Source organism: Rhincodon typus, chromosome 2, assembly GCF_021869965.1.
Source record: "Rhincodon typus isolate 14 chromosome 2, sRhiTyp1.1, whole genome shotgun sequence".
NCBI lineage: Eukaryota > Metazoa > Chordata > Chondrichthyes > Orectolobiformes > Rhincodontidae > Rhincodon > Rhincodon typus.
In genome coordinates, this window is record NC_063333.1 from 134586896 (window position 1) to 134601133 (window position 14238).

Below are 14238 nucleotides of genomic sequence, written 5' to 3' on the forward strand. Positions count from 1 at the left end.
CAGATGGAATCTGTAATTTTCATTTTGACCAGTTGGAGTTTCCTTGTCAAAGCTTTGTGTTGACACCATTTATTGGGCTTGAATCATACCATGTAGTGTAAATGTTTACTGGTGCTGTTGGAAATGATGGTGATGAAGAAGTCTTTTATACCTTGTACATAGCAGTCAGAGTCAATGAGAGCTTTGTGTATTTAGGAAGGAACAAAGGTCCATGGTCATGACTACTAACAAGTGTTGATGAGTTGGCATTTGGGTATCAATATGCACGATAGAAAACGGACGTGTAGGAACAGGAGTAGCCTATTCAAGCCTTTGCATCTCAATTGCAATTAAGGTTGATTTTGTCAGATCTGCAACTTAATTCCATTTACCCATCTTGGTTCTGTTATTCTCAGTTTTGAAATTTTTAATTGACCTAAACTTTGCAGCTTTTTCTAGAGAGCAAGTACCAGGTTTCCATTACTCGTGTGAAAAAGTGCTGCCAAAATCACCTCTGAATGTCTTAACTCTTAAAATTATAAGGTTGCAGCTGATTTTTCTGGATTTGCATCACCAGAGGAAATATTTTCCTTCTCTCTATAATCCCTTGTCAACTCCTTTTGGTCATCTTGAATTACTGGTCCATGACATCATGCCTTTAATATTCTATATCCAGGGTACTTCAAGCCTCATTTATTCAAAATGTCCTCCTAATTTAACACTTTCAGCCACTAAGCATTCTGGTTAATCTGCACTGCTCTCTCCAAGCATAATATAATCATTCCATTCACAGCCAAGATCAAAAAGGGATTATGTATAGCACTCTCTCCCTATTAACTAGCTGTAATCATCATCTTCTTAGAAATATGAAGGTTCCCTACCAACTCATACAATCCTATTCACCCCTCTTCCAAAAATCAAGTTTGTGTCATTGACAATCCGTGAGTCTACTGCCCTCTAGTGTGCCACAATTTCCATTGTTGGATGAAGCACTTACATAGTGCTATGATAATATTCTGTGCACTATTTAACCTTTTGCGGTCTACGATATAATGTAACTTTCCAAAAGAGAGACATGTGTGTAACTACATTGTCCTTAGCTGTACTTTCTCCTTCATTGTTCCCATGCTGCAGATATGCACCTTGAAAATTTATGTTCCCTTTGCTCCCCTCCAATTTAAGGAGGTTTGTATGGATGTGGACTGGAATATTATTCCAACATTGCTTTGGTGTCTGAAGCACACACACATTACTCCAGACAGCAATTTGATTGTGTCCTCTGCAAATCAAATTTCCTTTCAACTACTTCCCTTTCTGTTGAATCTTGTGGGTGAGGCTAGGTTTTATAAAATACATTACTCCAACTCTGATGATTTATGGGGCTAGATTCAAGAGTGCAAAGTGAATGATGCATCATTTTTTCCTCTACCTGCAGGTTACCTGATGGCTATGCCATCCAAAGCTGTCTTGGTCATTACATTACATACAGTTTTGATACTTAGAATAGCTTAGCTTCTGTTTAAACTCTTTGATCCTTGTCAGAATCCTATTGTGTAGAAAGAAAAGTGCGTTTACCAAATTTTGGCAAACCGTCAAGCAATTTGTTCAGTCTGAGGGAAGTGTGTGGATCAGCTGTTCTTCACATCAAGTTATAGGAACAAGTGTAGGCCGTTCAGCCCATCAAGCCTTCTCTCTCACTTAATACAAACATGGCTTTTTGACCATTTCAATGCCTCTTAGCTATCCCCATAACCCTTTACATCATTGATAATCAAAAAATTTTCAACCCCTGCTTTAGACATACTCAGACTGAGCTTCTATACCCCTAGGGGTAGAGAATCCAAAATAGGACAAATCCAAGCTGGTCAATTAATACCTGGTGAATTTACTGTCAATCGTCAGTATGGAAGATGTCATAAACAGTACTATCAAGTAGCTTTGAGTTCTGCATGGGCCACTTAACTCCTGACCTCATCAGATGCTTGGTTCATGCATGGATTGAATTCCAGAGGTGAGATGAGAGTGACAGCACTTGACATCAAAACCACATTTAACTAAGGTGCCCTAACAATGGAATCCAGGAGAAAACCCTCCACTAATGGTAGTCACACCTAGCACAAAGGAAAATGGTTGTGATTGATGGAGGTCAATCATTTCAGTTCCAGAGCATCTTTGCAGGAATTCCTCAGGGTAGTGTCCTAAGGCCAACCGTCTTCAGTTGCATCATCAAGGCCATTCCTTCTGTATTGTTAGAAGTAGGCCTATTCGTTGATAACTGACTCAGCAATATTCAGCAGCTTTCACAACTCTTCGGATACTGAAGCAGTGCATGCTCAAATGCAGCAATACCTGGACAATATCCAGGTGTGGCCTGATAAGTGGCAAATAATATTTGTGCCACAGAAGTGCCAGACAATGACCATCTCCAATAAGAGAATCAAACCATTGGCCCTTGACATTCAATGGCATCACTTATCATTGACTGCCTGACTATCAACATTCTAGGAGACAGAGATACCGTTGACCAGAAACCAAACTGGACTAGCCATATAACTAATATGGCTACAAGTATATGTCAGAAGCTATGAATTTTCCAGAGACTAATTCACCATCTGATTCCCCAAAGCCTGTCTACCATCTGCAAGGCACAAGTCAGGAGTGCGATGGAATACTCCCTGCTTGCCTGGATAGATGCAGCTCCAACAACACTTGAGGCTTTTCACCCCATCCAGATCAAAGCAGCTAACTTGATTTGCGTCATATCCACAAACATTTTTTGCCACCGCTGATGCTTAGAAGCAGCAGTGTGTATCACCTACAAGATGCACTGCAAAAATTCACCGAGGTATCTTTAGACAGCACTTTCTAAATGCTGATAACCAACATCTGGAGGAAAACACTAGCAAATTCATGCCTGCAAGTTCCCATCCAAGCCACTCACCATCCTGACTTGGAAATATATCACTCTTCTTTCAAAATTCTGGAACTCCCTAACAGTGTGGGTCTACCTACAGCAGATGGACTGTGCGGTTCAAGAAGACAACTCACCACCATACTCTCGAAGGCAACTACAGACAGATAATAAGTGTCGGCATAGCCAGCACTGTCTGCGTCCTAAGAGTGAGGATAAAAGCGGAGGATATCATCGATACTGCTGTCAAGAATCATATGCGCAAACGATTTTGGAGCAGGAGTGGACCATTCAGGTCCTTCGTCTTTCTTTACTATTCAAAAAGACGATGGCTGCTTATGATTGACTCGGCAATAATCTGCTCACTGATGTTTGGTTTGAGTTCCACCAGGGCCATTTGTTTCCATTTCATTTTAGTGTTGGTCTAAACATGGACAAACGAGCTAAATACCAGATTTCAGTGAGTGATGTCAATGCAGCGTTTGATTGAATGAGGTGTTGAGGAGACCTAGCAAAATTGAAGTCAATAAAAACAGGTTGGGGCAGAAGATAACTCTCCACTGCTCAGACTCAGGCTAGCACAAAGGAAGATGGTTGTTATTGGAGGCCTTTAAGTCCCTGGATGTTGATGCAGGAGCATTGTAGGAGGGTTCCCTAGGCCTGACTATTACCGCTGCTTCATCTGTGACCACCAGCCCATCATGGATGCGTTCTACGTTCAATATCATCTGTGACTCCACAGATACTGAAGCAGTCTGTGCCTCTGTGCAAAAAGACCTAGACAGCATTTCAGTCTTGGGCTGTACATGGCAAATAACACTTGTATTACACAATTGTCAGTCAATGACCCTGTCCAAAAATGGGGAACAATTTGCTAGTGACATTACAATTACTGAATCCTCAAACATCAATATCCCAGGATTACTGTTAACCAGGAACTGAACTGGACCATCTATGTAAATACTGTGGCTGCAAGAGTTGGTTGAAATCTCAGAAATTTGAGGCAATGTTCTCAATTTGATGGAATACTCTCAGCTTGTCTAGATTAGTGTAGCTCCAGGAAAACTAGATGCTGTCCACCACTCAACAAACTTAATTGGCAGCCCATTCACCATCTTAAACACCCACTGCATCCATAAGTGGCGGCAGGATTTACCATCTAAAAGAGGCACTGCAGCAACTCCCCAAATTATCTTTGACATGTGCTTCCAAACCATGATGTCTCACAGAGAAGGACAGTAGCTGCAGATGCATGGGCACATCAAGTGCAAGTTCCCCTCCGAGTCACTCACCATCAAGACTTCGAGCTGTATTGCTGTCTCTTTCACTGTTACTGGATCAAAATCTTTGATTTCCCTTCCTAACGGCACTGCGGGATCCCTACAGACTGCAGCCCTTCAGGTATACTATATTCTTCCTATAAACCAGGCATTCCTTTCCCAGGATTGAAATGGTTTCATTTATAACAAATAAAACAAATGTCTTTGGAAACGATGGGAAGGAACTGCCAGAAATTGTCTTCCTTCAACAATGTACTATAGACCTTGAACTCTTAGTGCCCTAGCTTTGTATTTACAAATACCTACTGTTACATGCAGTATCTTTGTACTCCGGCCTGTTAAACTGTCATTTCGTGCACCCTTTTCCTGCATCTCAATCCTATCATCACATTGACCTAATGAAGTCAGGCCTTGTAATTGCAATGTATCTGTGAACTGTAGATATTGGTAGGAGTTTCCATTCTGCAGCAATTAGCTACGCTGTGCAAATGTAGCTTCAGTATGCTTTCTGCAAAAGCAATAAAGTGTAGGGGTTGAAATGTGACTCCTTACCTTGTGCACATAAAATCCATAATTTGAATTAGCCTCTATTGTTGGCTGGGTCACAAAACTAGCTCGAGATGCCAAGGAGAAATCTTCCTGCTGATGTTTGCCTTCAAATTGCGGGATAGATCGTTGGAGCGATGGGGCTCATGTTTATTAAACAAGCCAAGATGCTGAATTCAAGTGTGTGTGCGCATTTGTTATAAAAGTCATTTTTTTTTAATGATCTAATGGAAGCTTGGGGAATCTGACAGACTGACTTTTATGACAGAATGCAGTAGTAAAATATAACACAAAGATCTTGTACTATAAAGAAACGTACGCCGTGCTCTCATAAGACAGTCTGTAACCCCTCTGCCTCACTTCAGGAACAAAATGATGTCTGCTCACTTTGGATTAGTTGAACATTCCATTAATGTTTACATTTTGGGGGCTTCTGCATTACATTTCATTTACCTTGTTATATAATTCAATATTAACCCGAGATGAAAAATGGCAGTATCCTTTTACAAGTGATTGTCTCAATTATGAGGCTTTTGTTTAGATTTAAAGTAATGCACAGAATTCGGCAGTCAGTAAGGAAATTATTAAGTTCACAAAAGAAAACAATTGGGATGAAATAACTGCCTCAGAAAGCGTGCAGTATTTCCAAGATCAGACGTATTCTTACTGTGATCATCTATTACTTTTAATTCATAATAGACTTCAGTTTCATTCCTCTAATCAATTGTTCCCGAGAAGAAATGTGAAGAACTTTACAAAGGCTCCTTCTGTCACTGAAAGGAAGGTAGAAGCTCTTCATTCATATTACATTGTTGTCAAATAATGCAATGGTGTTAAAATATTAACTGTCCCGAACACACTCCGTTTGCCGCCTACCGTTAAGAATTATGCTTATTTTAAGTTGTTTTGGTTTAACATTTTTTTTGTAAAAAGCTAAAGTAGTGAAATGCGCATAGTTTTGATTCAAAACAGTTAAACTCTGATATTGTACAAGAAAATGTCGGCTTAATAGACCCCTGGGTGCAATATCTTATTCAGTATGTGATCAGCCACTTGGGGAACTCAGACATTGTGGCGTTTCCTGTTTGGCATTTCAGCTGCGTGTGCATAAAGCCATCAAAAGTGGAGGTGCCAGATTTAAGGATCATAAACCAAATGCACTTCTGGTTTGTAAATCAAACACATTGACTGTGGCAGTGCCAAATCGGTTCACCGGCCATGACCTTGTAGAAAATTAGCATCGCCACAACCTGGTGAAATCCTACAACCAAAAGTGTTCTGAGAAAATATTTCCTCACAAGTTCACGCTTTCCATTTTATACATGTATCAACTTAACGCACATTAATAACACCCTAGATACATGTTAGCCTAAGGAATAGCCTTCACTGACTGATACATTGGAAGGAGCTTATATCCTTTTGGCCTTTCCATTTAGTGTGCCTCGCTGTGATTAGTAAACAATACAAAATTGCAAGGCACTGTAACATTGGCTGCACTACATCCTTAACTAAACAGATATAACAGTATGTTTAAAAAAAAATGATGTTATATTAATAGTGATAACACCATACTGTTAATAATGCTACTGTATATACACATGATTCAGAGGATCCCCTAAGTATGTGGCATGTCTGTTATATCTGGGCCACATGTTTACTACAGTGTTAGCTTTATTCGTCTGCATTGGTCGCATGGATGGTGTAAAATATTTGATAGCATTAGTTTTGCAACAATATTATCTGTTGATCAGGGCCAGCTTCCGACAATTAGTAGAAGCACAGATACTGAATTTTAAGGTAAACCAGCTGGGCCAGAAGATAATATAGCAATGACAGTTCCATGCACTGGTTTCTGCATACATGCCTTGCTGCTTGTCTAGTTTGTCTGTTGTCTGCTTCTTTCTGTTGCACTGTGTGATGTTGCTCTGAGCATGCTTGCCTGCTAACTGTTGCCTTTCTGTCTTTTTCTCTCTCCGTGCCTCTCTTGCCTTATATATTCTGCAGATACAGCAGCTATGGCAGCAGTGCCTTCGCGGGATCTCGATCTTACTCTGGGCTTGCTTCCCCCACCGCCTCCAGCTCTCGCTACAGGACCTCTCTCTCACCTGCTCCTGAGGCAAAATTGGACAGGTTTGTGGAAATAGTGCCACCAGGAATTAGTCCTCAGAGCTCAACCAGAATCAGTTTTTCGAAACATAGAACAGTTCTGTCCAAATTAATCATTATACTTTCTGTTCTCAATGCCTACATTTGAGAAATGACAGATTTTTCTCTTAGAATGCTCGCTTCTGTGCGTTTCAAAGATGCTCTGATTTAATTTCAGAATTTGTGGCTTTCCCTTTTCCTTCAAAATGCATCCTCCTCCTAATGTTGAGGTCTTTGCTCTCTCTCCCTTGTGTTTATTTTGTAGACCTTCATCCTAAGCATCTTTCAGCTAGATGAGCAGGCAGGATCATTATTGCACTGTGGGATCTTTGCAGCCTTTTTTAAAATCTCAGTCTGTAATTGTTCACATGCCATTGGATATTTGATGAAAGATGGCTTTTAATATTTATATGATTAACAGGAGCGTGAAGCAATTGCTTCAATATTTTTCATCCACTTTAAGAATATACACTAAAATGTACCACGGTTCGCAATCAATCATGCTTTTTTTTAAAATTGTGCAATCACAGGATTCAGATGTAATGCACTGGATACAGTGGGATGGAGGGGGGAGTCTGTTGGCTCAGTTGGCTGAATGGCTAGTTTGCAGTGCAGGGTGATGCCAGAATCGTGTGTTCAGTTCCTGCACTGGCTAAGGTTACCTTGAAAGACTCTCCTCAATCTCTCTCCTCGCCTGAGATGTGTCCCTCAGGTTAAACCGCCACTAGTCGTCACTCTCCAGTGACGGAACAGCTGTATGGTCCGGTAGGACTATAGCAACTTTTTCCTTACCTTTTACAGGGGTATTGTACCAGAGTGGTTTTGTTTAATGATTAGCAATCCAGAAAAATGTACAAATAATCTAGATAGTTTAAATCTCATTACATCATCTGGAGAATTTACACTTTATTTAATTAAATACATTGGGAATTGAAATTGAATAGTAGTAGCAATCAGATAGATACCAGATAGTTGTAAAACCACAGCTGGTTGCACAGAATAATAGAAATGTTATGGCACAGAAAGTGCCCGTTCAGTCTATCATATCTGCACCAGCTTTATAAACTAGCCATCCATTTTAATCCCAATTTCTAGCATTTGCAGCTTACAATGCTGGTTCATCTGTGGTCTTTCAAGAAGGAGATCTGCACTTACCATTCATCTGTTACAGATCTACATGTCCTTATTAGCCAAGTGTTTCTGTTTGATAAGCTGTAAGGACTGGGATTTGAAGAATTTGCATGGAGCTGTTGTTTAGGACCCTAAAAGTAAAAACTGTGTTACTAGTCAGTTTGCCAAGTATTGATGAATTCAAGATTTTTGAACTCTCAGCGTATCCGTTTAGAAAAGCTATTGAATTTATTGATTGGAATTATACAGAATTTATAAACTTCAGAGCTGTTACAGCTCAGAAGCATCTGTTCAGTCCTTCTTGTCTGCAGCAGCTCTCCAAAGTACCATTCTCCTGCCTTACCCCTAACCCTGCACATTCTTCCTTTTCAATTACCTTTTGAATGCTTCAGCACCGTTCACACTCCAGGCACTGCATTCCAGATCTTAACCACTTACTGTTAGAAAAAGTTTTGCCTCGTTTCATTTTGTTTTTAATTTTACCAAATAATTTCAGTCAGTCACCTCTCAGTCTCCAGTTTTTCATGATTGAGGACAATTTGCCCTTTATTCCCTGTCCAAAACCTTCATGATTGTGAATGTTTCTCTGAAGTCTCCACTGTCTTCCCTTTTCTAAGGAAAACCACCCTAACTTCTCTGCTGTACCACCATAATGGAAGGTTCTTATGCAAGTGTGAAATTTTTTTTGTGAATTTTTTTTTTACACTCTTGCAATGCCTCCCCATTCATTCTAAAATGCATCACCCCAAACAGGATAGAATGCTCCAGCTGAGGCTATATATGGTACAGGAACAGACCATTCTAGTATGTGCTGTAGTTTGTGTTTCATGAGAGTTTCTCCAATTCTACATCACTTTGCCTTGTCTGAATCATGCCGACTAGCCTAAGTATTTAACACATTTCCAATCTTGTGAACTTAATAGCAATGAGAGAGTGCTATGTCATTGACGGCAAGTAAGTGACTAGTTGTTAGCAAACACGGTTACACAATAACCTTGTTTACACAGTCAGTAGATCGTCACATTGCTTCTAACAGTAACTGAAGTTGAGAATTCAGATTGGGCACAGCCTTCACTTAGAGTGAGTAGCAGCAAATTAAGAAGTGCACACTGTATGACTTAGATTGCTTGGCTTCTCCTGTTACCATTCCAAAGAGGACTGGAAAAGACAGTGGCATAGTTTTAGTAAGAATTTTAAAGAAACAATCAGATTCCTTAAAAATGCAATATAAAGTTGCAAAATTATTAGATTAATGATCAGGCAAAGAGATCCTAATTTTTAAAAAAAGTCCCATTTTCTTTCAACCTTAAGTGAAATGGTTAACATTTTAAGCTTTGTGTTGAAGAATGGCCCTTTGTTGCACTCTAGTTCATGTTTCATGCTATGTGACATTCACGGATTCAAAACCTGTCACATTTCCACCGAGCAAACAACAGGAATCTGAAGCTATGATAGTGCAAAAATGAATTCATAGAATCCCTAGTGCAGAAAGAGGGCACTCGGTCTATTGAATTTGCACTGACCCTCCAAAGAGCACCCATCCAGACCCACACTCCCATCCCTGTAATCCCACATTTACCATGGCTAACCCACCTGGCCTACACATCCCTGGATGCTAGAGGGCAATTTTCCATGGCCAGTCTACCTAACCTGCACAACTTTGGACTGTGGGAGGAAACCAGAATACCTGGAGGAAACCCACGCAGACATGGGGAGAATGTGCAAACTCCATGCAGGCAGTCACCCAAGGCTGGAATCGAACCCGGGTCCCTGGTGCTGTGAGGTGGGAGTGGCTAAGCACTGTGTCACCATACCACCCCTGTAATGCTGAAATGTGTTGTTGGACTTTGTGAATCGCAGCCAAAACTTTGGAATTTGGCTTTTTTCTCCTATGCTTTATTGTCTAGAATGTCTTGTATTAGTTCTGGTGGCATTGTCATGAGCCAAAGATGATACTATTTCATATGCTGAGGGAAATTACAATTCCACCACCGTAAGTGGAAAGGCAAGGAAAAGAGAAGTCAGATTTTTATTCCTTGTCACCAAGTGCTCATAGAGAAGAAAGATTCTAGATTCATAATGCTACACATGCCAAAATCTCCAAGTACTCTGCGTTGGGGAATGAAATTTGACTTCTAGAGATTCAGGATATCCGCCTATTCAAGTTACTTTCCAGTTCACATTTGGCCATGAGTTTAGCAATTATATCATCATTCCTTCATGGTTTCTGGATCAAAATCCTGAGATTCCCCGTAAACATCATAAGGGCCAGAATTGTAGCACTTGAGGGGGAAGTCCCAGCATCAGTTTTCAGGACAACAAAGGTGAGCTGCCAGTGTTGTGATATGTCAAGAACAAAAACAAGAATTTAAACATTTAATATCAATTTATCTTCCTGACAAAATCATCAGAAATTAAACTGCAAAGATCATAAATTATTCAATCATTCTGCACTTTTCTATTTTATAATTTTCCAAGAATAAATTATGCCTTTGATAACTTACAAAAGAAACTTTCTGTACTCAAGTTCTGCATTTAGCTCATAGATAAAGTTTGCTGCTTGGAGCAGTTAAACTTACAACATCTCTTCAAATTCTTGAACCTTTGTTGAGGTGAGCTCTGAGCACTTTAGCATAGAACAGAATGTCCCTTATTGTCACGTGTACTCAAGTACAGGAGTACTGTGAAAAGTTTACAATGTTGCCACTTATGTTGCTGTCTTAGATACAAAGTACCTAGTTACAAATTTTAAATTCAAAAAGAAAAGTTACATTACCTTACAGCGATGTATAGTATAAGTTAGAAATAAGACATAGTTAAAAGAATAAACATTATAGTCAGCTACTTTTTGGAAGGAAGACCTGCTGTAGCCCCACTTGTGTCCCAGGAATATGCCAGTTGTATTCATGACTGACAAGCCACTAGTTATGACTTGCATGCTGTTAGCATCTCGTAGTCTAAATTGCGAATGGGTGTAGACCTCTCCTGTTGCTTGGAGTCATAGATAAAATTAGCACCACGAGCAAACAAAAGCATTTGTGCACTGTAGACTGGCAGATTTGTCAGTTAATTGCTTAGAAGGACCCTATAGTCTACAAGTTCAATCTTTCAGGTCTGGCTACAGGACCAGGTATAATTTGTGACTGGCTCCCTTGGAACTTGTGCTTTTAATGTCTTGGCTAGTTTTCCTGTCCAAAGTACCATTTAATTGGCAGTATAAGAATGAGCCACTGTGAAGTTCTAGTGCATTTGTCTGGATTGTCTACTCTGAGCATTGCCCTTCTCCTCCAACTTTAACAGTTAACCCCAATTGGTAGGACAATGTAAAATATGTCTGTGAAGGCAACCAGATGAACTACATCAATAATTCTTCAAAATGTGCAATGACTTCACACATTTATAGAGCATATATTTATGGGAATTCATTAAGGGGTAAAGAAAGTTGACTTTCAAGCTTAAATAAAAATCAAAAGAACTGTGGATGCGGTAAAACGGGAACAAAAACAGAAATTGCTGGAAAAGCTCAGCAGATCTGGCAGCGCCTGTGAAGAAAAATCAGAGTTAACGTTTCAAGTCCAGTGACCCTTCCTCAGAACTGTTCTGAGGAAGGGTCACTGGACCCAAAATCTTAACTCTCCACAGATGCTGCCAGACCTGCGAAGTTATCACAGTAATTTTGGTTTTTGTACCTGTCAAGTCTATGGTCCGAAAGCAGTCCCATCACAAATCTCTTTCCATTTGACTTCAAACATACTGGACAGTTATTGACCTGAGAGAGAGAATAACCATCATAATGGATATCCCTCCCTTCCAGATGCCTGCTTTAAACAGAAGCTTCATGCCTTTGTCTGATTTTTTTCCACATGTCACTGGATGCTCTTCAGGCTGTTGCTTCTCATGCTGTCTGGAGATCTTCAAAGGTTAGCAGGTTGTTTCTGACACCCACCTCTGACTTTCTTGCAGCTTACTGTAAAAGGGAAAGGCAAACACTTGGATGCTTAAGCTCAAGGGTTTTGATGCATAATAAAAGCCCTATGAGGAGTCACAGTTACAAGCGATTGTTTTCATCTCACTTTGTAATGTTTATTGGGGCTGTCACAGTCATTTCATGAAAATGATTTCCCTCCAATATTACCCTTCCTCCCACAATACAAACTAAAATAAAAGAGATTCCTTTCAGCCGTCTTGCTACTGAAGATATTGTTGGCTTTGTTCCCAGTATAATTCATAGTCTGTAAAATGCTCAAATGACCCCTGGTTCTAACTTTAGATACAAATTGCAATAAATGATGATATAGTGACAGTGTGCAATCAATCATTCTTGATTAACCATGAGTGAATACAAGTGTACCTTATTTGAAGAGCAGCATCTAAATTCTGCATGCTTATTACCATCATAACACATTAGCATACTTTTAAAGTCTGTATGTTGTAATTTTGCTGGTGGAAGTTTTCAGTAGACATTGTAAAGTGAATTTTTATGTGAAAAGCACAATTTCTATCATGTTAGTCCTGGGATTTGATTTCCAGGATTATGTTAAGTATAGTGTGGAGCTGGAGGAACACAGCAGGCTAGGCAGCATCAGAGGAGCTGGAAAGCTGACGTTTCGGGTCGGGACCCTTCTTCAGAAACGCTTCCAATGGGCAAAACACGTGACTCTGTCTGGGATGCTGCATACAGTCCGTTGGAGTACAGCACAGGGCAGTTCTTAACATCACAATTTTTAACATGTTTTCACCCTCAGTTTAAAAAAATACCAATTGTGTGCAGTTGCCAGCTTATCACTGCCAACATTCTCCTCCCCTGACTTGAAATATGTTTTAGTTATAATAAATCTTAACATCACTGCTCAAAGATGCATCCAGCTCATCCCCCTCGGTGGTTCTGAAGCTGAAATAGATATCCTTAGTTTTAGTTAGAGCCACCCAGTACTCCCTTTAAGTTAGCAGTTTGTTTTAATGTTATAAACTGTATTTAGTTACTTCAGTAGGCTGTGATAAAATTGCAAAATGACGCACAGTCTTATCTACTTAGCTTCAGAAATCACGTCAACCCACCGAGATTGACTACATTCTTCTGTGCTAAAGGAATAATGTCTTCTAGTTTAAACACCTTGTCTCAGCCGGAGGGGAGAGAGAAGTTGTGTAATAATTTCCCCATGGTTATGATGCATGTTAATGGCACAGTAATGCAGACTGCAGTTTTAATTGTATCATTGAGGGGGTGAGTTTGGCTGGGCTTCTGGCTTGTGAGAAAGTATGATTTCCAGTAAAACTACATTGGTAAACTTGAAAGAGCCCCAGTCTTGTCTGTTTTTAAAAAGAAAACTCTGCCAGATCCTTTAGCATGGAACATTTATTTCCTCAAAACAAGTTGACCTTACCAGGACATCAGTCATTGTCCATTTGAACGCATAACCTCATTTTATACCTCGTAATAGCCAACATTAAATGTTTTTCCTTCATTACACACTTGACTAACGTCCCTTCAAAACTACTTCTACCACTGTCCCTCCCCTCATTCTGTCCTGTTCTCTCAAAAATAGCACCTTAGCTCTTCCATTCTTGGGAAATCACTGCCTCTTCTCCACCTTTCCCTTTGTCTCTAGCCTTTGAACATATGTTGCCCATCTCTTCCACACCACCCTGTTTATATCCATCCAGTTAAGATTCTGCTCCTTCCCCATCATTTAACCAACCATAACCGGTTCCAAATTACATTCTACCTGTGGCCCACTGCACTTTCCTCCTTTGAATTTGTTCACATCTTTTTTCTTTGATACCTGCGCTCAGTTGGCTTTCACTTTCTTGGTTCAAGGGATGGGCAATAGATGTTGGCCTTGCTGGTGATGCCAACATCCCAGGAACACTTCTTTCTTCAACAAGTCGCCTATTTGATCACAGCTGCAGAATCTCTTGCCAATATCCCACTGTAACCTCAGAAGTCCCTACCTAACGATTCTTGCTACCTTCCTTGTTCATCAACATGATGCCAGTTGGCAATTTCTATAGGCTTTCACGTTTACAGTCCACAGCAGCTCTGTTCACCTTTTCTCACCTGAAATACTGCATGCTGTCTTAGTTTCCATATTTAGAGAAGCATATGTTTGCATTGAAGGCAATGGTGCAAACGTTCTCTAGGTTGGCACCTGAGATGAGAAGAAAAATCAAAAAAAGAACTGCAGTTGCTGGCGATCTGGAACAAACAAAAGCAGAAATTGCTGGAGAAACTCAGCAGGTCTGGCA

General features: G+C 40.1%; 1 protein-coding gene across 5 annotated transcripts in view; it reads left to right on the forward strand.

The window, feature by feature from the left end:
* The window catches only part of fhod3b (formin homology 2 domain containing 3b), a 607059-nt gene that overhangs the window by 483193 nt on the left and 109628 nt on the right, over positions 1–14238 (forward strand). For 4 of the 5 annotated variants that reach the window (XM_048611383.1, XM_048611368.1, XM_048611373.1 and 1 more), the window contains one exon: positions 6721–6846. The exons of the other annotated variant lie outside the window; for it this stretch is intronic. In XM_048611383.1, coding sequence (XP_048467340.1) covers positions 6721–6846 — 126 coding nt within the window. The remainder of the gene's footprint in view (positions 1–6720; positions 6847–14238) is intronic. 5 annotated transcript variants of the gene reach the window in all.